Genomic DNA, 25,661 nt, shown 5'->3' with positions numbered 1-25,661 from the left:
TTTTTTAAAAATTAAAAATAAATAAATAAGAGAAATCTAAAACCTCTGCTTTTTGACCACAAAGGAATTAAACTAGAAATCAGTAACAGAAAACTAGCTGGAAAAATTCCCAGATACTTGGAAATTAAATTTTATATATATATAATATATATAATATATATATATATTATATATATAATATATTTTATATATAATATATTTATATATTTTATATATATATATTATATATATATAAACACACAGGTCAAAGAAGAAATCTCAAGAGAAACCTTTAAATATTTTTAACTAAATGAAAATGCAAATACAACTTATCAAAGTTTGTGGGATTCAGTGAAAGAAGTGCTTAGAGGGAAATTTATAGTACTGAAAACATATATTAGAAAAGAAGATCTAATTTCAATTATCTAGGGGTACCTGGCTAGATCAGTCAGAAGATACAACTCTTAATCTTGGGGTTCTGATTCAAGCCCCATGTTGGGTGTAGAGTTTACTTATAAATAAATAAATAAATAAATAAATAAATAAATAAATAAAATCATCTAAGCTTCCATGTTAGGAAACTAGAAAAAGTTTTTTAAATCCAAATTAAATCCAAAATAAGCAGACAAAAATAAGTAATAAAAATTTGAGCAGAAATCAATGAAATTTAAACTAGAAAAACAGGGGGCACCTGGGTCACTCAGTCAGTTAAGTGCCCAATTCTTGATTTTGGCTCAGGTCATGATCTCATGGTTTGTGGGATTGAGCCCTACATCAGGCTCCATGCTGACAGCACAGAGCCCGCTTGGGATTCTCTCTCCCCCTCTCTCTCTGCCCCTTCCCTGCTTGCACGTGTGTGCTCTCTCTCATTCTCAAATAGACTTTAAAAACATAATAAAGGAAAATAAAATAGAAAGTCAGTAGAGAAAAATCAACAAAAAAACACACAAAACTGATTCTTTGAAAAAAAAAATCAATAACCCTCTAGCCAGGTTAAGGGAAAAAGAGAGAAGACACAAATTACTAAAATCACAAGTGAAAGAGGGAACATCAGTACAGACCCCATGGACATTAAAAAGATAATACAGAAATATTATAAAGAAGTCTCTGCCCACAAATTTAAAAACCTCAATGAAATGGACCAATTCCTTGAAACACACAATCTACTAAAACTCACACAAGAAGAAACAGATACTCTGAATAGCTATATATCTATTAAAGAATTCAATCAATAAAAATCCTCCAAAACAGAAAGGACAGGCCCAGATAGGTTCACTTGTGAATTCTACCAATCATTTAAGTAAGAGATTATATACATTCTCTATACTCTCTTCCAGAAGATAGAAGCAGAACTCATTTTATGAGTTCCTAACTTCCTAACTCATTTTATGAAGTCAGCACTACCATAACATCAAAACAAAAGGCATACAAGAAAACTATCAACCAATATCTCTTATGAATGTAAACACAAAAATCCTCAACAAAATATTAGCAAATCAAATGCAGCAACATATAAAAATATAAAAAGAGGGCGTCTGGGTGGCTCAGTCAGTTAAGCATTCAACTTCAGCTCAGGTCATGATCTCACAGTTTGTGAGTTTGAGCCCCATGTTGGGTTCTGTGCTGATAGCTCAGAGCCTGGAGCCTGCTTCAGATTCTGTCTCCCTTTCTCTCTGTCCCTCCCCCATAAATCCCCCTCACTCAAAAATAAATACATGTTTAAAAAAAAGAAAAAGAAAAAAATATATAAAAAGAGTTATGGGCCATGACCAAGTGGAATTTATCCTAGAATGCAAGGCTGTTTCAACACTCAAAAATCAACTAATGTACTTCATCATAAGAGCCTAAAGAAGAAAAATCACACAATCATCACATGTACAAAAAGTATTTGACAAAATCCAATGCCTATTCATGATAAAAACTCTCAGCAAAGTAGAAATGGATGAATTTCTTCAACTTGAAATTCCAAGCTTTCCAGCTAAGATGAGGAACAAAGAAAGCAAAGATATCCCTTCTCATCACTGCTTTTCAACGTTGTACTGAAAATCCTAACACAGTAAGACAAGAAAAGGAAACAAAAGGTGTACATACTGGGATGGTAGAAATAAAACTGTCCTTGTTCATAGATGGCATGGTCATGTAGAAAATTCAAAAGGATTAGCAAAAAACTGGAACTAATAAGCAATTATAATAAGGTTGCATGATATAAGATTAATACATATAAGTCAATCACTTTTCTATATGCCAGTAATGAATAAGTGGTATTTAAAACTAAAACCACATTATCATTTACATTATCATATTCAAAAATGAAACAATGAGGTATAAATCTAACAAAATATATAGAAGATCCATATGAAAAAAACACAAAACTCTAACAAAAGATACCAAAGAACTAAATAAATGGAGAGATATTCCATGTTCATGAGTAAGAAGGCTCCATACTGTCAAGATGTCATTTCCTCCCAACTTGATCTATAGATTCAATCCCAATCCCAATCAAAATCCCAGCAAGTTGTTTTGTGGATACTGGAAAACTGATTCTAAAGTTTATATGGAGAGGTAAACAACCTAGAATAGCCAACACAATACTGAAGAACGAAGTCAGAGGACTGACACTACCCTACTTCAAATCTTACCATAAAGTCTACAGTAATCAAGATAGTGTGGTTTTGGAAAAACCAAAGGCAAGTATATCAATGGAAGAGCATAGAGAGCCTAGAAATAGATAAATACATAATTTAAATACATAAGTATTTAATACAGTCATATTGATTTTTGACATAGGAGAAAAAGCAATACAAGGGAGCTATCTTTTTGATATATGGTGCTGTTAACTGGACATCCACATGCAAACAATCTACACATAGACCTTACATCTTTTACAAAACCTAACTCAAAATGGATTATAGACCTAAATGAAAATGCAAAGCTACGAAACCCCTGGAAGATAACATTGGAGAAAACCTAAATGATCTTGAGTATTGTGATGGCTTTTTATTTTTAAAAAATTTGTTTTAAAACATTTATTTATTTTTGAAGGAGAGACAGCATGAGTGAGGGAGGAGCAGAGAGAGAGGAAGACACAGAATCTGAAGAAGGTTCCAGACTCTGAGCAGTGAGCAGAGAGCCAGATATGGCACTCCAATTCACGAGCTGTGAGATCATGACCTGAGCCAAAGTCAGACACTTAACCGACTGAGCCAACTAGGTGCCCCAGTGATGACTTTTTAGATAAAACACCCAGGATATAATCCATGAAAAATAAATGATAACCTGGACTTAATTAAAGTCTAAAAATTCTGCTCTGAGAACGACAATATCAAGAGAATGAAAAGACAAGCCACAGGTTGGGAGAAAATATCTGCAAAGGACACAGCTGATAAGGACTATTATCCAAAACATACAAAGGATTCTTAAAACTCAACAATAAGAAAAAGAACGATCCAGTTAATATTGTGTAAATGATCTGAACTGACATCTCACAGAAGATGATACACAGGTGACAAGAAAGCATATGAAAGAGTTTCAACATCATGTGATTAGGCACCTGCAAATTAAAACAGTAATGACATACCACTCTACACCTACTAAAATAGCCAAAATCCAAAACACTGATAACAACAAATGCTTGGGAGCATGCAGAGCAACAGGAACTCTCACCCATTGATGGTGGGAATGCAAAATGATACAGTTACTTTGGAAGACAGTCTGGCAGTTTCTTACAAAACTGAACAGTTTTGTTTTTTAAATAATCTCTACATCCACTGTGGGGCTCAAACTCACAACTTGGCAAACAAGAATTAGATGCTCTACCAACTGAGCCAGCCAGGGACCCCTAAATGCACTCTTATCATAGGATCCAGCAACCATGCTCCTTGGTATCTATCAAAAGGAGCTGAAAACGTACATCCTCACAAAAACCTGCACGTGGATATTTACAGCAACTTTACTCCTAACTGCCAAAACTTTAGAGTAACCCAGAAGTCCTTCAATAGGTAAATGGACAAATAAACTGGTATATACAGACAATGGAATATTATTCAGAGCTAAAAAGAAATGAACTCTCAAGCAATGATGAAAAGACATGGAGAAACTTGAGTGCGTTAATACTAAGTGAAAGAAGCCAATCTGAAAAGGCAACATACTGCACTATGACTCCAACTATATGACATTCTAGAAAAGACTATGGAGACAATAAAAAGATTAGTGGTTGCCAGGGGTTAGGAAGGAAGACTGCACAAACAGGCAGAGCACAGAGGATTTTTAGGGCAGTGAAACAGTTGTGTGTGGTACAGTAATGGTGACTACATTTGTTAAAACCCATAAAATGTATAACACCAAGAGTGAACCCTAATGTAAACTATGGACTCTGAGTGTTAATGAGGGGCTAATGTAGGTTCATCTACTGTAACAAATGTACCATTCTGGTTCAGGATGTTGATTATGAGGGGAAAGGGGGTGGGTGGGACAAGGAATACATGGGAAATCTGCACTTTTTACTTGAAACTGCTCTAAAAAAATTAAGTTTACTAGCACAAAAAATAAAATCAGAGGCGCCTGGGCGGCGCAGTCAGTTAAGGGTCCAGCTCTTGCTCTTGGCTCAGGTAAAGATCTCACCGTTTATGGGTTCAAGACCCACATAGGGCACTGTGCTGATGGTGCAGAGCTCGCTTGGGATTCTGTCTCTCCTCTCTGCCCCTCCCCACCTGGGTGTGCACACATGCTCTCAAAAGAAACTTTGAAATGAATGAATGAAGGGGCGCCTGGGTGGCTTAGTCAGTTAAGCGTTCGACTTCGGTTCAGGTCATGATCTCACAGTTCGTGAGTTCGAGCCCCACGTTGGGCTCTGTGCTGACAGCTCAGAGGCTGGAGCCTGCTTCAGATTCTGTGTCTCCCTCTCCCTCTCTCTCTCTCTGCTCTCCCCGCACTCTGTCTCTCTCTCAAAAATACATAAACATTAAAAAAAAATTTTATAAAATGAATGAGTAAATAAATAAAATCACCATTTAATCCAGAAAACAGGAGGTCCTGAAAGTTACCAAAGACCTGGGAAAATATCCGGTTCTTCAATACAGCCTGGAGTGGTGGTTAGCTTCTGCATTTACATACCCATTCTTCAGAAGAATAATAGCACATGATAGACTTTTATGTTCAAAATCCCCAAAACTCAGTATACTCAGGACCGGTAATTAAACCAGAGACAAAATAAAAATAAGAGCTCAGAAATAAGGCCATTTTAGTGCCCCCAAAAAGCTAGCTACCTAAGAAGAGGTACTATGCTAGATTCTGAATCTTTAAAAAGTATATACCACTGGAACACATACAGCAAACTAACACAGTTTGATGAATATATTTAATAGTAATACAGCACAGTATACATCAGTTTCAATTAAAAACTAGAAAATTTTCGCACGGGGTTTTTGCTCTTCTTCTTTTTTTTTTTTTAATGTTTATTTTTGAGAGAGAGAGAGAGAGAGAGAGAGAGAGACAAAGCATGAGCAGAGGAGGGGCAGAGAGAGAGGGAGACACAGAATCCAAAGCAGGCTCCAGGCTCTGAGCTGTCAGCACAGAGCCTGACGCAGGGCTGCACCTCGTGAACCTCAAGATCATGACCTGGGGTGAAGTCGGATGCTTAACTGACTGAGCCATCCAGGGGCAAATGAGACTGCTATGCTCACGTCTTATTTTCATGTCCAAATGATAAAGAATATGCATAACACACCACAGTTCCCTGGGAGGCTGCAAATTCAAAAGAAATCAATATAGCTCACAAAAACGTTGCTGGCCAGAAAAGTTCTTTAAAATTTGAATATTTATGTGAGACGTGCACTCTTTGGTTTGGCCTCTGTTCCAACACACTTGTTTTCCTATATCCAGTCCAATTCATTCATGTTTTATTATTTGCTTAATCCCAACAGTAACTTTGGTTTGAGACTCCTACTCTACACTGTTATTTATAATTAAACTCATACTTTGATTCTTTATTTAAAATTTCCTTATGGGGGTGCCTGGGTGGCTCAGTCAGTCGAGCGTCTGACTTCAGCTCAAGTCATGATCTCATGTGTCATGGGTTTGAGCCCCGCGTCGGGCTCTGTGCTGACAGCTCAGAGCCTGGAGCTTCGGATTCTGTGTCTCCCCTCTCTGCCCCTCCCCTGCTCATGCTCCCTCTCCCTCTCTCAAAAATAAACAAACATTAAAAAATTAAAAAAATAAAAATAAAATAAAATAAAATTTCCTTATGAAATTCTGTATCATATTTCAATATATTTGTATTAAAAATGGGCATTTTCCCTTCTCTTTCAATTTTCCAGATTTGAGGGCTAGCACCTAATTGGTCATGCATGTATTTTCCGAATGATGACAAAAACAACTCTATTGGAAAGAAATGGTAGTTTATTAATGTTATTCCTCAACCACACTTAACTGTATGACAGAATATATATTACTAATAGGCTTATAAAGGCCTGTTGAAGCTTATGATCAAGTGTTAGGAACCATTCCTTTTTTTCAAGTTAATAGTTTTGTTCTGAATTATTAATATCTGGCAGTATTTCTGACTAAGCTGTTTCCTTTCATTAAACACATACATGTGCTCTTACGCACACACCGAAAAATAGAATTCTACTTCAAGAATAAATGTGTTAAAATTTACATGCCTTACAAATAAACCAAAGTGATACTAGTGGACCTGAAAGTATGTATTAGAACCTTCTATGAAATATTATGTCGCCAACGGAAAACTGTTTCCTTATACAGCTAATGCCACAAACATACCTGACAGAGTATACACTAAGGGAAAAGTTGGTACAAAACTTTCAAGTGATCATTCTCCATGTGCTTATGCCCAAGCCATCTATTAACGATAAATTAAAAAACTCTTTACCTGTCAGGACCTGAGTTCAGGCACTCAAAAGTTTCGTATTTCTCTTGCAGAAGCTGATGACAATACTAATCCCTGCCCTGTGTAGGGAGGTGCACTCCTTGTACTGGGGCTTAAGTGCTAGTGATTTCACCAACCCTTGAAGTGCAGAACAGTAAAAAAACAGTTTTCAGCCGTTTTTCTTACTGATTTCTCATTTTTTAAATACTACAAAGATCTCAATTAGGTTTTAAAATAAATTATTTCTGTTTAAAAGGCAGTGCCTTAGTTTAAGGAGACACATGCCAATAGGTCTTTCTGGGTTACTGCACATATCATAAGATGGCCTTTTCTCATCAGTTAAAAACTTACACAGAGAAGCAACAATTTTGTGCTTTCAAACGATTTTCTGATTTTACCTTAAAGCACCAAGATTTAGTGGTTACAGATATGTAAATCAGTTTTGCAGAAGGCAATCTGTAAGTATTAACAAGTAGCGGACTAGATGAGATTAGCTGGGTTTAAAAAATGAGTCCTATTGACTCAAATATTCCCCTGCCAACTCATACAGTCCTAGAAGGAGCTGGCAGTCAAATTTCCAACTACTAATTTCTAAAGAAACAACGTGTTGTACTCTCCCATAAGGTAAAAATCAAGAAATGCTACTCTGTCCAAGGGCAAAATTAAGCTGGGTATGTATCTAGAAGGCCAAATCTATCTGTTTCTGACTGAAACCTTAAAATACCACATTAATATAATTTCCCCTCTTCTTATCCCTTAAATTAGAGGTGCTTACACATGACCCTAGGTTTTTCCCATTGCTGTAGGAGAAACGAGTTGAAAAATATACCTTAGCTAGTTTTGAAGAAAATATTTTAAGTACCTAAAAAAAATTAATATTTTATCTGAATCTCTCTTCAAATCCCCTTACTTCCTATAAGCTTTCATTTGTCTTCTGACCCTCTTAGTGAGAACACAAACACTGCTTCCTTGATATTCAGGCTGGTATGAGCTTGGCACCATTCAGTTATGCATATTCGAAGCATTTAAGTTCTCTGAATTCTTTCCTGGCGTTTTAGTAGAGGAAGATAAAAACAAACCTGAGCTGAAATCATGCCAGCTGGAGGGTGCACATGTATTTTACTGGGCACCATTTAAAAACTCTGTATTAAATTTAAATGTTCTCTACCTGTAACAAAACATGTTTGCATTGATATGCGTGGCTAAGGTGCTTATATTTTTCTTCAAAGGTAAAGAAATTAAATCATCCCTCTTTCATTTACCAAACAATTGCTTTAATGTTGGCACTCACTCCAAGTCCATTGGAAGGATCTGTTCCTCTAACTTAAAATCACTGCAGTTTGATCTCATGTACAATCGAACATCAGTACTTCTTGGCAATGATCTGCTCAACTGATACTTTTTTTTTTTTTTTTTTTTGTCTTTCTATGGACAAAACAATCTAAGAAAAACTCACGAAATAAATACTGCCTGGTCATAAAATGTTACTTGTATGCTTCTTTTCAGAGTAAAGGAGAGGAGAAAGAGCAATACTAAATGGAAATTAAAGGGTCAAATTCCTAACTTATTTGATATCAAATGAAAAGATTTTTTCTTTTTTTTTTTTTTTTTTTTAATTTTTTTTTCAACGTTTTTTATTTATTTTTGGGACAGAGAGAGACAGAGCATGAACGGGGGAGGGGCAGAGAGAGAGGAGACACAGAATCGGAAACAGGCTCCAGGCTCCGAGCCATCAGCCCAGAGCCCGACGCGGGGCTCGAACTCACGGACCGCGAGATCGTGACCTGGCTGAAGTCGGCCGCTTAACCGACTGCGCCACCCAGGCGCCCCTTTTCTTTTGTTTTTAAAGTAAGCTCTACACACAACATGGGGCTTGAACTCACAACCCTGAGACCAAGAGTCACATGCTCCACCAACTGAGCCAGCCAGCCAGCGCCTGGATATCAAATGAAAAGATTTTATGGGGCTTCTGAGTGGCTTAGTCGGTTAAGCATCCAACTCTTGGTTTCCGCTCAGGTCATGCTCTCGCAGTTCGTGAGTTCAAGCACTGTTTTGGACTCTGTGCTGATGGACTGGAGCCTGCTTGGGATTCTCTCTCTCTCTCTCTCTCTCTCTCTCTCAAAATAAATAAATAAACTTTAAAAAAAAAAAAAAAGTAAAAAGCACTTCAGTTCCAGTATCAATATACTTGTGAGTTTTTGCCAAACTTGACAACTTTTTAAAAATGTAGCTTATGTGGGAATAGGATTTCAGGCCAAAACTGACTACTCAATTTAATCCTTATTGTAATTACAAGGTCTAAAATAGTTCTCATTTTAAAGACGCTAACTGAATTCCCGTGTGTTCTATATAATGTTTCTTCTTAACATATTCTTACCCTGTAACTAACTTGGTCATCTAGCATCTAACCTCCACATTCAATCTCATAAGGCCAATATTTTTCTCTCCATTACAAGTAAGATTTATTATCCCTGTTGTAATCTATTGCTCAAGAAGGAAAAAAAAACTTTTAAGAAAACCACATATGAACTAAGCCGCCTGGATGAACCAATCTTTCATGTTCAAAGTACTTATTTTTAAAATAACTCTTTGGCTTTATATGCATGTTACTATATTATATATATTTTACATTTATAAAAATGTAATCTGCCTAGAGTCAAAAAATAAGTTAATGTTTGAAGTAGAATTAAAATTGTGGCATTTCCTTAATCTCATAATATAGATTACTAAAATATTTCCCATGAACATCTAAAAATGTTTCCTATTTCTAAAGTAACGAACATCTAAAAATGTTTCCTATTTCTAAAGCAACAAACACTGATATCTTAATCTGAAAATGTATATATCCACCATACACACATCATACACACAGAGAGACAGCAAATCAAATGGAAAACAGCTCTTACCTTCATCTCCCTCTGGTGCATATGAAGCTGTAATAATGTCAATATCAGCACAATTCATCACAATCTGATTGGTTGCCTGCCTCACCTAAAGGGAAAAGAAAAACCAGCAGTGTCAGAAACAGCCTAGATTAGTAACATGTGCATCTTCACCTTAGCCTAATGTATGTCACAGGCAATTTTTTAAAACCCAGACATCACTAAAACCTTGACTGAGTATTTCTATATCACCATGGTAAAAATAAATGAGTTGTTTTAAGTAACCCAAGGCAATTTACACTTTCCAAATTATATTACAAGCAATAATAAACACAAGTATTTCACAGAATTTAAACATCTGACCAATGAGCGAAATAAAAGCAATTTTTTTCTACTTGAACCTTTATTTAAAACAATTACAATTTTTCAAATTAAAAAAAAATCAGGAAACATTTCTCATAGGTTGCAATTAATTATGTATTATAACCTATACATCAAGCCCATCATAAGACCTTCTGTAAGGACAGAGGAAGAAAAGTGATATTATAAACCATGTCAGAACTTCATAAAACTCTTAAATTTTTTTCTTACCAAAGAAACATTTCGGATGTAACAGACACTAATGACTCACCATCAAGACCAAATAAACTTTTTAAGATTTTGTCTTATGTGCTTCAGATCCCCAAAATAAAATACAGACATAACGAAAGCCCCATCCTCTCTTCCTCATTCCCTGCAGCCACTCTCCAAAGGCTAATGTAGCTCTTTCTCATGTATGTATAGCACTTCTGCTACATATATAAATATCAGCAAGCAATGTTTTTAACTTTATACAAATAGTATCAAAGTGTATATAACCTTTGCAACCTGCTTTTTTCATTTAACATTGTTTCTGAGATGGGTAAATGCAGGCAGATGTAGATCTAACTCATTAGTTTTAACTTCTGCCTAGTGGTATTCCATTCCGTAAGTAAACCACAGTTATCCATTTCTGTCCTGAAGGAAGTTAGTTTAGTTCCATTTTTTTTGTTGTTGTTATTTAAAAAATAGTGCTACAATACTCATCTTGGTCCATGTTTTCTTATCCACCTTTTTCTTTACCAAGAATTACCCAATTATCCTCTGGAGTATTTTCAATTAATACTCCAATTAGCAAAGAATAAAGAAATTTCACTTTCATTATCCTCTGAAAACTTAAAAATTTTTGACAATCTGATGAGTCTTAAATGGTATTCCACTGTTGTATTAATTAGAATGTCCCTTATTACTAGTAACACTGACTAATAAGCATCTTTCCTAAAAGTTTCTTTCTTCCTTTTTTTTTTTTTTTGCCATTGTTTTTCCTCTGCAAATTGTCCATTCATAACCTTTGCCCATTTTTCAATTTGGTTGTAACCATGGTTTTACATACTTGTTGCATTAAACAGAAACTCAAATTCATTTTCAGACATTTGAAAAGTCTAAATTTAAAGCAATAAATATACAGATGCCCTAAATCATCAACAAATGTCTACAGAGGCCAGCCAAGCAGGTGAGTACAGTAGGCCAAGTGAAGGCTCTGTGTAAAAGTAAGGCGGAAGTAACCAATTCTTGGAGCCAACCAATTATTGCTATACTGAAAAGCAGACTTAGTAGTGACAGATCTTCCAATTAAAAAAAAAAAAAAAGGGGGCGCCTGGGTGGCTCAGTCGGTTAAGCGTCCGACTTCGGCTCAGGTCATGATGTCACGGTCCGTGGGTTCGAGCCCCACGTCAGGCTCTGTGCTGACAGCTCAGAGCCTGGAGCCTGTTTCAGATTCTGTGTCTCCTTCTCTCTGTGACCCTCCCCCATTCATGCTCTGTCTCTCTCTGTCTCAAAAATAAACGTTAAAACAAAAATTAAGGGGCGCCTGGGTGGCGCAGTCGGTTAAGCGTCCGACTTCAGCCAGGTCACGATCTCGCGGTCCGTAGTTCGAGCCCCGCGTCAGGCTCTGGGCTGATGGCTCAGAGCCTGGAGCCTGTTTCCGATTCTGTGTCTCCCTCTCTCTCTGACCCTCCCCCGTTCATGCTCTGTCTCTCTCTGTCCCAAAAATAAAAATAAAAAACGTTGAAAAAAAAAATTTAAAAAAAAAAAAAAAACAAAAATTAAAAAAAATATATTAAAAAAAAAAAAAAAGCCACAGGGGTGCCTGGCTGGCTCAGCCAGTACAGCATGAAAACTCTAGATCTCAGGATCTGAGTTCAAACCCCACATTAGAGACAGAGATTACTTAAAAAAAAAAAAAAAAAAAAAAAAAAAAAAAGCCACAAATTTCAGATTTCATGTGCAATCTCCCAAATTTTAACTAATGGCAATGAATGCAAAATTTGCAAAAACACTGCACAGTCCAAACAAAATCCACGTGTAGGTCAATAGCGCCTTGAGATCACCAACAGACCACAGAACTAGGTAAGGACAAGAGAGTAGTGTAATATCTGTAGGGAAAAGCTATACCATAATCATTTTATTAATAACCAATAAACATGATTAATCTCAAGCTAAAATTATCTAACCTAAATTAGAGAGTATGTTATTAAGCCTGTAACACACTGTCAAAATCTCCAACATATAACATGAAACTATTTTGGCTCATTAAAAACAATCCTTTCCAGGGGCTTGACTTGCTCAGTTGGTAAAATATGAGACTCTTATTCTTGGGGTCCTGAGTTCAAGCCCCACGATGGGTATAGAGCTTAGTTTTTAAAAAATCCTTTTCATAAGTCCGTTTCTAAACAAAAATATCATTTAATGAACTTTAAAAAATTTTTTCAAGTGGTAGAGGCAGCTGGCTGGCTCAGTCAGCAGAGTATGCGACTCTTGATCCTGGGGTCGTGAGTTCCAGCCCCACATTGGGTGTAGAGACTACTTAAAAATAAAATCTTAAAATAAACACACACATACATAATAAATTTTGCGAGTGGTAATATTCCTTCATACCATTTACTTCACCAAGATCATATCGTTCCCTTTTTTAATACTTATTTATTTTTGAGAGAGAGGGGGGAGGATGGGCAGAGAGAGAGAGAGAATCCGAAGCAGGCTCCAGGCTCTGAGCTGTCAGCACGGAGCCCTATGTGGGGCTCAAACTCACAAGCCATGAGATCATGACCAGAGCCAAAGTCAGACCGTTTAACCAACTGAGCCACCCAAGTGCCGCTACTTATTCATTTTGACAGAGAGAACGAACATGCTCTCTGTCTCTCTCAAGGTGGGGGGCAGGAGCAGAGAGAGAGGAAGATAGAGAATCCCAAACAGGCTCCTTGCTTTCCACTTGGAGCTGGATGCAGGGCTTGATCCCAGGAACAGTGAGATCAGGACCTGAGCCGAAACCAAGACTTGGACTCTTAACTGCCTGAGCCACCCTGGAATCCCACACCAAGAACATTCCTAAACAGCAGTAAAACTTTTGTGTCCCAACTGGCCATTTAATAACACATCTGAACAAAAACAAACAAACAAAACTTTGCCTATTTATAAAGTGACTTTAAAAAAATTCAGAACAGAGAAATGAAGCACTTAATGAGGCTGCGGTGAGGGGCAGGGAGGTATCTCCAAAAAGTTGAATGAATAAAAGTCTTCCAGAGTTTGAAGTTTATGCCAACAGAATGACAACAGTAGTTTAGTTACGCATCTTAATCTTTATCTAGGCAACCGTATTTTCATCCATCAACAGCTTTGGTGAATTTAATGGTAGCCAAGCAGTTAATCTGCCAATGTCAAGATACCTGTACAACACTACATATGCCAAATGACATTTATCTCACTACTACTGTAACATTCTGAGGGAAACTGCTTGCGTACTTTGGAAAGGCACAGTGTACAAAATCCAGTTACCAGTACATTCTAATTTCTCCTGTGTTGAAGGAAAACCCACCTGCTTATAAGCTGCTTGTTGAATAACTACTAATTTTTTTTGCAGGGTGGCAGGGAAGAACCAAAGGAACAAAAACACTTATTTTAATAATAGAAAGCTACTCAAATTTTAAAAACCAGACAGTATATTCTGCTTCATGTTAGACAATGCATTTTGAACAGGATGGAAAGTGCTTGTTTTAGCCCTTAGTGCCTGATACCAGTAATTACTTAATAGATGTTATTATTAAGACACACACACAGAGGAGCACACAGCTGGCTCAGTTGGTAGAACATGGAACTCTTGATCACAGGGTTGTGAGTTCAAGCCCCACGTTGGGCACAGAGTTTACTTAAAAAAAAAAAAAAAAAAGACACAGAGACCAAGATTAAATGCACTCTAATCATAAAAATGTTAACTCTGAATATCATCTAACAGCATTCACCCAACAGTTTATAAAGTGCCTAGGAGAATGATATAAAACTTAAAAACTATGTGCTATTATATAGCACCATGGGTATCAGCATACATATACTGCCCAAGGTTTAAAATATCTCCGTGGACTTAAGTGCTTGACTACCACACTATAACACTACTCTTTTTGATGCTTTCCCAACAGTAGCACTGACCGGATGATTCAGTATGTGATTTCTCACATATTAACATCACCATGTTAGTGATGTTACCTGTGTGTTCCACTATTAAAAATAGGGGTAATAATTCAAAGGAATTTCAGCATTAAGACCTTCACAAATTACAAGCTTAAAATAGAAGCAAAAAACTGAAGTTGGCATATATATTGTGTGGATAACAAACTCATTTTCAACTTCTCCATTTGATTCTACTAAAGAATGGAACAATAATATATGCTTTCCTTGTTTCAAACCTAGGGTTAAGTCTTCTTGAAGTTTGATATAGACTGTATTTCAACTGGACCAAACACTAATAGCTCTACTGAAAAGACAGCTTGACCACTGGTAACACTTTTACAGTGGAAGTTTCCTATGAGCTAAGAAGGCAGCAACATGAGATAATTTTTTTTCCTGAATAAGTCTTTATTACAATCACCCAGAAATACATCTTCCAGGTACTATAAGACTCAAGAGGGTTTTTTCTGATTGCCAAAGTCCTCAGATTTTAGTAAAAGGAAATCTCCAGTGTAATAACTCCAAATACCAATCAGTCTGAAGCCTGAGCCACTTTGCCTCACAAGCAGTTTCATAGTTAAAATTCTGTAATAATCATTGCTTCTGCAGAACAGGGCTATAATTTCTAAAGACAATAAGGAGCAAATAATTAGCAAACACAAATTGAGCCAAGTTTTTTAATGAGAGACATTGACAAGAAAAGAACAAGTTGCAGAAAGTCAAATGTGGTAATGTTTTCCATTACCACTAATGTAAAAATTTTTAATGTGCAGAACACTGCTGTGTGTTGTTGGTGGCTACTTACATATGCAATAAAAGTTTAAATAACAGTTGGTGGCTACTTACATATGCACATAGGAATAATACTCACCTACCTAAAGAGAGAAGTTACCCCTGAGAGTAGGGATGGGAAGAGATGGAAATGGACTTCAGTGGTATCTGTGACCTTTTATTTCCTAAAAAACATTGTGCATAGTCTGAAGCAAATGCGGGGGGGGGGGGGGGGGGGGCATTAATATCTGCTCAATCTGAGTGGTGAGTTACTCTTCTGTATTTATAAAATATTTCCTAATTTAAAGTAAAATTTTAAAGTGATTACAAGTGGCCAAATAAACTGAGAACTACAAACTTAAATGATGTTCAAAACTGAATCTCCAAGATCTGGAGAACGAATCCCAGTTAGCAACAAAACAGCTATCTAGGAACTCAGTCCTTTGCCACTGACTCACATACAGATTAGAGTAGGATTTACCTTCCAATAAGAATAGGCTCATTTATGTAGCAAAGTTCGGAGAAGTTGCATAGATAATTTACTGCTCAAGATCACATGTGGCCAGGTTGTACTGGACAACACCAATTATCCAGAACCAGGAAGTTTAAAAAAAAAAAAAAAAAAGAGCCTGTATAGAAGCCAGAATAGATGATACAAAGTCCATACAATAAAGCTCATACCCTTCACTCAGAAGAGTCCATCAAACTCTCACTTAGAAATTTCTTTTTAAGCTCACAAAAGCCTGTTTATCTGGTTAGTTAGACCTCTTCAGATCAAGTTCAATAAAATAGAAGAGGGAAGAAATTGCACAATCGGCAACAACCAGGCACCAGAAGCAGCAAGAAGCAATAACCTAACAGTAAGAAAAACAAACAAAAAGACTTTATAGATATGAAAGTAGTAAATTATAGTAATAATTGGGTAAATCTGTGGTTACAAGTATCAGTGACAGATGTTCAGAACAATGTCCAGTATTTAAAAAAAGAGGAAAGCAACAAACCTAGATTATAAGGAACTAGAGTTTTAAAAAAAATACATTTTTGGAATATTTCCATCCAAATCAGTAAATATTTTTTTTAAGTGTAAAGTGCCTCAAAGGGTAAACTTCATTTATCCAGAAAATTCACTGCAAAATTCATTGCCAGATGATAGTAGATAAAGCTTAACATATAAAAGCTGCTTATATTTAGGTGTTTCTTCATACATATACTTCAAGAAATAAAAGAAAATCTGAACAACTTCAGTTCCTTATTACCAATCTTTCCAATTTAATTTCTTAAGACCATTTAGTGATTCCACACAATGCTGCACAAATTATTAATTTTATCACTTTTTTAAGTAATAAAACACAACCAAAATGACTGCATAGAAAATATGCAGGAGCGCCTGGGTGGCTCAGTCGGTTAAGCATCCAACTTGGGCTCAGGTCATGATCTCTTGGTTGGTGAGTTCAAGCCCCGCATAGGGCTCTGTGCTGACAGCTCAGAGCCTGGAGCCTGCTTGGGATTCTGTGTCTCCCTCTCCCTTTGCCTCTCCCCTGCTCACATTCTGCCTCTCTCTCTCTCTCTCTCTCAAAAATAAATAAACATTAAAAAATTTAAAGAAAATATGCAAAATTTGGGCATAAAATTCCATAACACAGGGTTGACAATAACATCCATTTAGGTGCCAGGTTTTAGCCTGCCAAACAAACTACTATATCTGTAACTCTCCGCTAAGTGCCAATTTAGTCATCACCAACATGAGTATTTTGTTGGCAAAGACCAAGGATTGTCTACTATATCCTGACTTCTGGCCTTGAAGGATGAAGTTAATTTCTTTGGCACAGGTTAACTATTTCCATAAGAGAAAGCCCAATTACTGTATAAACCACAATACCCTAGTAACAAGAAAGTGTAGCCACTCACATAAACATCTTATCTATTTTTTATTAATTATCCACAAAGCAAGAGAAATCAGAATTTGAAATAGCTACAAAAGCTCTCAAGTATCCTAATGTAAACGGGGATGGGGGCAGTGGTAGTAGAAATGTCCCAATTCTCTAGGCCCTTGATAACACATTTGCAAAAAAACCTGCTGACCTAGACCACACTCACTTATGTAAAAGACAACTGCTTTTAAAATTGGTGCACGTTGACTAATTTCTTCACCTTCCCCAGGAGCCCACACCCCAGACCAGGTTAAAAATCCACTAAGCTTCTAATATGTAACCTGTACAAATACTCTGAGCTTATCATAAAATTTTGCAACTAAAGCAACCAAGCAACTTGCATACTTTGTGTAATATGATCCCAACTGTTAGGAAACTGACCCAAAACCAGTTATAAATCTAGATTTCTAGAGATATAATAATCTTGTCCACATTTTTAGATCTCCACAATAAGATACCATCTAACGCCACAATTATTGCTCTAAACCATGTATCTCAAAAACATGACTATGTGCTTTTTACTACTAATGCTAACTTTTACCAACATTAACTCCTTTCCTCTTCCAAAGGTGGCAATGTGTGCAATTAAAAAGTCCAATCATTCTTTAATCCAACCTGTTACAAGTCACTATCATACCATCTTTCATTCGTGTTACCACCTAGCCTGCAAAGAATTTCTGGAAAGAATTGCTTTGAAAACCTCCTGTTACGAATAAAGATCCATTTACTTCCTTGTATCAAATTCACAATTCCCCATTAATATCTAGTACGTTACCATGTGCTCCCTCAATGGCCCAAAGCAGTCTTCCACATAGTTTTCACCACTTTGGAAAAGCAAGTAGAAAGGCGTACGGTAAGGAGAAGCATGTCACTGCATCTTGTTCTGTCCCAACACTTAAACAGAACTGTCACTTCACTTCCTAATAATCACTGAAAAATCTTTATTTAGATAGTCTTTTTCTGAAAAATTCCCTTCAATATGCATACCTCTCAAAACTCGGAACCCATGTTGCCAACTAACGAGGTAAGGAAACAAATGATTTTTTAAATCTAACTCAGTCTTTTCACATAATGCGAACTCATTCATCATAGGTCCTTCTTCCCCCAGGTTTGCCAAGTCACAAGACACACTACTGTTTACAATCCCTCCCATCTGCCCCCTGCCAATATGTATCAAACACTCTAGTCACTTGGCTTAAACAAACAGTCTCCCAAATAACCCTCTCAAATCCTAATTTAGACCAAAGATACACTCATTCTGATTCATATTCTTAGTGGAAATTTTTTTAAATCACCTGACTTTCAAACGGGTTAAGTTTTGCCTTTTGAAACAGCCAGACCCTAGAGCCCTCGTGCTTTCCCACAAGCACTTCATACGTGACAGTATACTTTTTAATTCTACACTTTTAGACGTATTTTCAATCTGAGTACTCAGCTTTCAAAGACAACTTCAAACTTTCAATTCATTCCAGCACCATACATTCCTTTCATTTCGCTGCGATATACACCCTGTTCTTTAAGCTTGAGGCCTACTGGTTTTCCCTCTCTGACTGCAGTAGAGAAAGAACTGAAACAATATATTTACCATCATTCTTTTTAAAGATAACTGCTAAACGGTTCCCATTTCTCACCGCAGACTTCACATAACACACCATAAAACACGGTATATCACAAATGTCTATTGTTCGGGACCTTTGGAGGGCATCAGTACTAAAAGTCTCCAAGATCAAACAATACTTAAGATAATGTGGGGGGCGGGGGGCATGATTCACCAAAAACTGCAATGAAGAGTAATGGAATATTTTCAACAGTGGTATGCTAAAGCTAACAGCTTCTTTCAGAGGACTGTTACTGCTAAGCAACCATCGCGGTAACAATAAATCCACCTGCTTCACAGCCTGCAAAGCTAGAAGACGGGAGGAAAAGCGGAGATGGGGTCCTCCTTCAGCTTCTCTAGAGGTTAGGAGAGAACAAAGTCACTGCTGCACTGTCACTTGAGGGGAAGGGGGAGGGGGCGGATCATCTTGGAAACCCAGCCCCTGGGCCGGAGCAGGCGGGGAGAACTCAGCAAGGCTGCCCGGGATTAGCATTCTCCTTCTCACCCTCTCCCCCCCTTCTAGAATCTCCCGTCCACGCTAACGCGCGGCGGTCGGAGTCTCAGATGACCGCCCCTTCCAATGTGTCCTCCGTGGGGCGTAGGGAGAACCAGAGAAAAGAACTGAGTCAGGAGGGTGAGACGGAGCGTGGACTCCCATGACCCCTCTGGCCTCCCCCAACAGCCTCCAGCCTCGCCCAGAACACTACCGAGCCCGGAAGGGCCTGGGGTCGAGGGGAAGCCCGGCACAGGTGTGCTCGCCCGGGGCAGGGGTGGGGACGGGGGGGGGGGGGGGGTGCGGGCGCTCGGGCAGGGCCCGCCAGCTCCCTCGGCGCTCCCCGCAGCGCGGCCCGGGGCCCCAGCCCAGCAGGGCAGAACACATCGGCCGGGGCGCCCCGCGGCCGCCCCAGAGGGGCGCGCCGCTCCCCGAGCCGGCCTCGCCAGCCCCAGGCCCGCAGCGCCCAGGCCCGCCGGCCTGCCCGCCCTCCCGGCCGGGCCCCCAGCCCAGCCCGCGGCCTAACTGCTTGCCCCGCAGCTCGCCCCCGGCGCCCGAGGGTCGCCGTACCTGGGCGGCGGCCTCCAGCTTGCCCTCGAAGGTGAAGTCCAGCAAGTCGGGCTTGAGGCAAAGGCTGTAGTTGATGGGGGAGACATCGGCAGGCAGCCGCTCGAAGGGCCTCTTCTCCGGCATCGCGGCGCGGCCCAGGCTGTGGAGGCGGCGGCGAGAGGAGCGGCTGAGGAGGAGAAGGAGGAGGGGAGGAGGCGGAGGGCCGAGGAAGAGCAGGCGGCGAGCGAGGGAGGGGGCGGCGGCTGCCAGCCACATCCACCGAGCGCGGGCGACCGCCTGAGGAGAGCGACCGGGGAGCCTGGGGTAGGGGGGGGCGGGGGAGAGACCCAGCCGGAGCGCTCGCGGCCGGGAGGGAGGCAGTGCGGGCGGGCGGGCGGGCTGCCTACGGGGAAGGGGGCGGAGGGGAGGGCAGGGGAGGAGGGCCTGCAGGGAGGGAAGGAGGCGGCGGCGGCGGCGGCGGCAGCTGCGTGCGCGGCCCCGCCGGCCGGGCGCGCCCCCGCCGCTGTGCGCGCGCGCGCCGGGGCAGGGGGCGGAGCGGCGAGGGCGCGGCCGGCTGGGCGAGAGGGTGCGGGGTCGCGGGCGCGTGCTGGGGGCGGAAGGCGGCTCCCCGCGCTGCACCTGTCGGCGCCACTGGGGAGAGCCGGATCGTCGCGAGCCGAAAGGAGCCCAGAAGGGTTGGAGAAGCGGAGGGAAAGCCGCGTGAGGACCCCCCCACACACACACCCCACCCCCAGCTACATTTGGAAGTTGAAGTCTGTGCAATTGGCTGGTACATCAGGGTAAAATGTTAAAATATCAATTCAGAGCAAAACCCCAAACTGGATTTTTACCTCCAGATCAGCGGAAAGCCCTGACTGGAGGCTATTTGGCAGTACTTATTCCTGTTATTTTAAACAGCAACTTGAAGGGATGATTATGAAAAAAAAAATGCCAAAAACTTTTAATAATCCAGGTTAGTGAAACCAATGCCATTTGGACCTTTGAGGGAGTGATTTCAAAAGTTAGGAAGATTTTCGTTTCCGTGATTTAATGTTCACAGTAAGATATGTTTTTCATCTTTTTTCCGTTTTCATCTTTGTTTCTTCTTTTTTAAACTAAAAGACCCTTTGCCAGTTGTGTCCTCTTTAAAGTTAAACTAGCTGTGGTTCCCTCAATAGATAGTAGTTCTGTAGATATCTCACAAATCGGGGTTATATATATTTTAATAGAAATGTATATTAATCATATATAAATATGTATTTATACATATATATAAATATGTATTTTTAAAGTGTCAAGGACAAAGAGATTCATCCGTAATCCCCACGTTCCTTTATAGAATCTTCTCATGTAGTACCCCTTGATTTCCAAACTCAAATGCTGAATGACCTACGGACCAGCACTGTACAATGGAAATATATTGGAGCCAACTAAGTAACTTTAAATTTTCTAGTAGCATATCAGAGAACGAAAGGGAAACAACGGAGATTGACACATCTTATTTAACCCAACATATCCAAAATATTTCCACATGTAATCATATAAAAAATAATGAGGGGCGCCTGGGTGGCGCAGTCGGTTAAGCGGCCGACTTCAGCCAGGTCACGATCTCGCGGTCTGTGAGTTCGAGCCCCGCGTCGGGCTCTGTGCTGACAGCTCGGAGCCTGGAGCCTGTTTCCAATTCTGTGTCTCCCTCTCTCTCTGCCCCTCCCCCGTTCATGCTCTGTGTCTCTCTGTCCCAAAAATAAATAAAAAAATAAAAAAAAAAAAAAAAAAAAAAAAAAAAAAAAAAATAATGAGGTTTTATTTCTCCGTACTGAAGCTCTGAAATCCAGTGTATATTTTACATTCGGAGAACATCTCAGTTCCGGCTAGCCACATTTATAGTGCTCAATTGCCCCGTGAGACCAGGGGCCGTTGTCTTGGGCACTGGGCCTGCCCTCTTGTTCTCTAAATCCTGCATAACTTTTAGGACTGAAAGCAATCCTTTCAAACTAAGATGTGAGATGAGGCCTTTTGTTACATGCAGGACTCTCTGTGACCACTTCTAGGTCATAGAAATAATAATAGTAATAACTTAGTTATATGCTAATAATCTAACTAGTCACTGAATAATAATGTATGGAATGCTTACTACACACTTTTCACATATTAATTCGTTTAATCCTTTCAACAGCCTGTTTAGGTGGACCCCATTTTTCCCATCTTACAGATGAGAAAACAGACACACATAGATTCAGTGACCTGTCACACAGCTAATAAATGGCAGAATTGGCATCAGAACACAGCCATTTTTATTTCTCTCCTGAAAAATTTTGCGGCAGCTTCCCTATTTTTCTAACTCTTCAGTTTTGTTTTATTCCAGTCCGTCTGTATCTCTGCTTCTTAAAAAGTTATTCTCATTTTGTGAGTACCCATAAAACTCCCTCTTGTCTGTTAAAGCAAATTTGATTTATAACCATTTAAGGCTCTCCATGAACTGTCCTTAGATTTGTTTTTTTCTCACCCTGTAACATAGATTCTCCAGTCTTAGCAAGCTAACCTGTTTACTATTTGGCCCTGATAGTTTGCTCATTCTCTCTTCTCTACCATTGCCATGCATTATTGCTGGAAAGACCTCCTTATCCTCTTTGCCCAACCCATGCTTCTTCCTTCAAACCTCACCTTTTCCAGAAAGCTCTCATTGACTAACTCCACTCAACTCTAACCCCTTTCCTGTCAGCTCCCAAGTACTGGCTTTTGCTGATTTGTTTGTATTTCGTCTGTTGTTCTGTAATTATATTTTTAATTTGTTTATATGGATATCTTTTCAAGATGTACTTCTAATTCCTTCATAACTGTAGGTATTGAGCCCTGAACAAATACATCTCAATTGTTATTGACCCAACTAACCGATTGGTCAAGAGAGAATATTTTATCCAGTCTGTAGCCTTTCCTTTTTGTACAAGACGTATGCCCTATAGAGAAACTATGTGAACCTAAGACTAGAAGCAACCTTTTTTTTTTTTTTAATAAAATCACAGAAGCAATTAAAAAAAAAAAATCACCAGGGCCATAGACTTCATAGTAGCAGTAATTGTGAGGGAAAAGGGGAGAATCTTACCTGGCCCTCTCCCTAGTCCCATGACCCAGCAAGTTCCAATGTAGCAAGTCAGGAGTGAAGCCATACTTACTACCTATAAGTTGGGATTGGGGAATGGAAGGTTGAATTGGGGTATGGGCATACAGTTCTCATAAATAAGACTGGCTAACAATCTAATATGCTCCAGGCAGGCCTCTCTGGAATAACTGAAATGAAGAACACGAGGGCTCTTGGAAATTCATTTCTCTCCACGATGCTTCAGAAGGAATGGGGCGGGATGGGGGGGTGGGAGATTCAGTAATGTCTCAAGGTCATTAGCCTTACTTCTAGCAGATCTCTAGGCTTCTGTTTAAGGAAGCCCTTGAAAATCTAAATCCCCCCCCCCCATTCCCCCATTCAATCGTGGCTGCCACAATTAGACAGAAAGGGTGAGGACAATTTTTTTCTTACATCTGTAATGAGAACTTTAGCAGCAGACAATAACTGCTCCAGGTCTGTCAAATAGATGCATGAAAATCTAAATTTCAAAACCCATGCAAATTGTATACTTCAGTAAAAAGTTAAGAAAGAAAAACGTAGGGGCATCTGGGTGGCTGAGTTGGTTAAGCCTCTGACTTTGGCTCAGGTCACAATCTCACAGTTCAAGACTTAGAACCCCGCTTTGGACTCTACTATCGGCAGGGAGCCTGCTTCAGATCCTCTGTCTCCCCCTCTCTCTGCCCCTCCTGCACTCGTTCTCTTTCTCTCTATCAAAATAAATAAACTTGAAAGAAAGAAAGAAAGAAAGAAAGAAAGAAAGAAAGAAAGAAAGAGGAAGAAAGAAAGAAAGAAAGAAAGAAAGAAAGAAAGAAAGAAAGAAAGAAAGAAAGAAAGAAAGAAAGAAAGAAAAACACCAAAGTTATTCTAGGGGCTCTTGGCTGGCTCAGTCAGTAGAGCATGCAACTCTTGATCTTGGGGTCTTGAGTTTAAGCCCCACATTGGATGTAGAGATTACTTAAATAAGTACATAAACCTCAAAAAATAAATAAATGAAGTCATTCTAAGACATTTTTGTCCTTAGATTTTAGGCACTAGCCTGAGTCTGAGGACATAAGTCGCAGTCTTACCACTGACTTTGTCTATGGCCTGGAGCAAGTCTTACAATTTCCCTGCTTCAGTTTCCCCATTCGGAAAAGAGACAAGTGCATGATGAATGCTTTTCTCGAAGAAAAATATTATGTTACCTGTGGGTTAGTAATTTCTAAAAGAAGTCTATCATGTTCTTAATGTCAGTATGGTCTTCATAGCAGGAATCCTAGATAAAGAGCTGGGAGAAATGATATGTCGAACAAACGTAGACCATTGGAAAACATGTTTTAAAGCAAAGATAATATAAAGGAGTTGGGACAGGAAGCCAAAATATTCAGGGAGGAGGGAAACACATCCTGGCTGTGGAACATTGAAAGGGGAAGAGAAAGATGTGGAAGACTTTGGGAGACCATTACAAAACCCACGATATTAGATCGAAACTAAGCATAACTATTAATATGTAACCTCCCTGATGTAGAAATTAAAGCCTTCAATGTCACTTTCAAGCATGGAAATTATAATTCTAATTTCGCTATTATGAGTCTTAACCTGGGGAAGGTAGTGAGGGGGTTCCAAACACTAGGGACACAAAAAGAAAGAGAGCAATCCATGGGAGCTTGGATGCCATGAGATCCCAGCTTTGACTCTTTGTAACATAAAATGGCTGTTGGAATGACTGTTGGAAAAGTGGGGAGTACATCTACCCATCCTGTGTTTTTCATGAAAGGAAAGCAGATTAATTCCATATGCTTTTAAATGTATACTATACCAATGGATACTGTGTATAACAGGTGGTGTGTATGTTTGCATGTGTATATAAATACAGCTGAACTTTGAAAAAGGCAGGGATTGAGGCACAGACCCCTGTGCAGTTGAAAGTGCATGTAGCTCTTTGACTCTGACTTAGCTACTAATAGCCTACTGTTGACTGGAAGCCTTACTGATATCAGTCGATTAACGTGTATTGTGTGTGTGTGTGTGTTTATTTAAGTTTATTTATTTTGATAGAAATAGCACAAGTTGGGGAGGGGCAGAGGGCAAGGGAGAGAGAGAGAATCCTAAGCAGGCTCTGCATGGTCAACGCAGAGGCCACTGCGGGGCTCAAACTCAAGAACCACGAGATCATGACCTGAGCCAAAGTCGACTGCTCAACCAACTGAGCCATCCAGGTGTCTGTGTGTGTGTGTGTGTGTGTGTGTGTGTGTGTGTGTTTAAGTTTATTTATTTTGAGAGACAGAGCATGTATAAGCAGGGGAGGACCAGGGAGAAGGAGAGACTGAATCCCAAGCAGGCTCCCCACCAACAGTGCAGAGCCTGATGTGGGGCTCCAGCTCACAAACCAGGAGATCATGACCTGAAGCCGAGGTCAAGAGGCAGATGCTTAACTGACTGAGCCACCCAGGTGCCCCTGTTTTTTTTTTTTTTTATTAATTTATTTATTTTAAGAGAGAGAGAGAGGGAGAGAGAATGAGTGGGGAAGGGGCAGAGAGAGAGGGGGAGAGAAAATCCTGAGCTGTTCAAGCACAATCCACACTGGCAGCACAAATCCTGATGTAGGGCTCGAACTCATGAACTGTGAGATCATGACCTGAGTCGAAACCAAGAGTCAAATGCTTTACCAACTGAGCCACCCAGACACCCCAATTAACATGTAATGTGTATGTTATATATGTATTACATACTGTATTCTTACAGTAAAGCTGAAGAAAGGAAAATGTTTTAAGAAAACCATAAGGAAGAGAAAATACATTTACAATACTGTATTTATAGGGGAAAAAAAATCCATGTATAAGTGGACCCTCACAGTTCAAACCTGTGTTGTTCAAGGGTCAACTTTATATATATTTGGTGGCAATTTGACATTATTATATATACATCCAGATATGGCCAAAGAAGGGTCCTCAGAGT

At 39.4% G+C, this 25,661-nt stretch overlaps 1 protein-coding gene across 1 annotated transcript in view; it reads right to left on the bottom strand.

Annotated features, from left to right (window-relative positions):
- The window catches only part of NPEPPS (aminopeptidase puromycin sensitive), a 95,463-nt gene extending 75,499 nt beyond the window's left edge, over nucleotides 1-19,964 (bottom strand). The window contains exons 1-2 of the mRNA XM_058703792.1: nucleotides 19,625-19,964; nucleotides 9,769-9,853 (exon numbers count right to left, since the gene is read on the bottom strand). Of these exons, the coding sequence (XP_058559775.1) occupies nucleotides 9,769-9,853; nucleotides 19,625-19,879 (340 nt within the window). The 5' untranslated portion in view covers nucleotides 19,880-19,964. The remainder of the gene's footprint in view (nucleotides 1-9,768; nucleotides 9,854-19,624) is intronic.
- Nucleotides 19,965-25,661: the final 5,697 nt, after the last annotated feature.

This window comes from Neofelis nebulosa, chromosome 16 (assembly GCF_028018385.1).
Source record: "Neofelis nebulosa isolate mNeoNeb1 chromosome 16, mNeoNeb1.pri, whole genome shotgun sequence".
Classification (NCBI taxonomy): Eukaryota; Metazoa; Chordata; class Mammalia; order Carnivora; family Felidae; genus Neofelis; species Neofelis nebulosa.
Note: the sequence above shows the minus strand (reverse complement) of the source record. Positions and strands in the feature narration are given on the sequence as shown.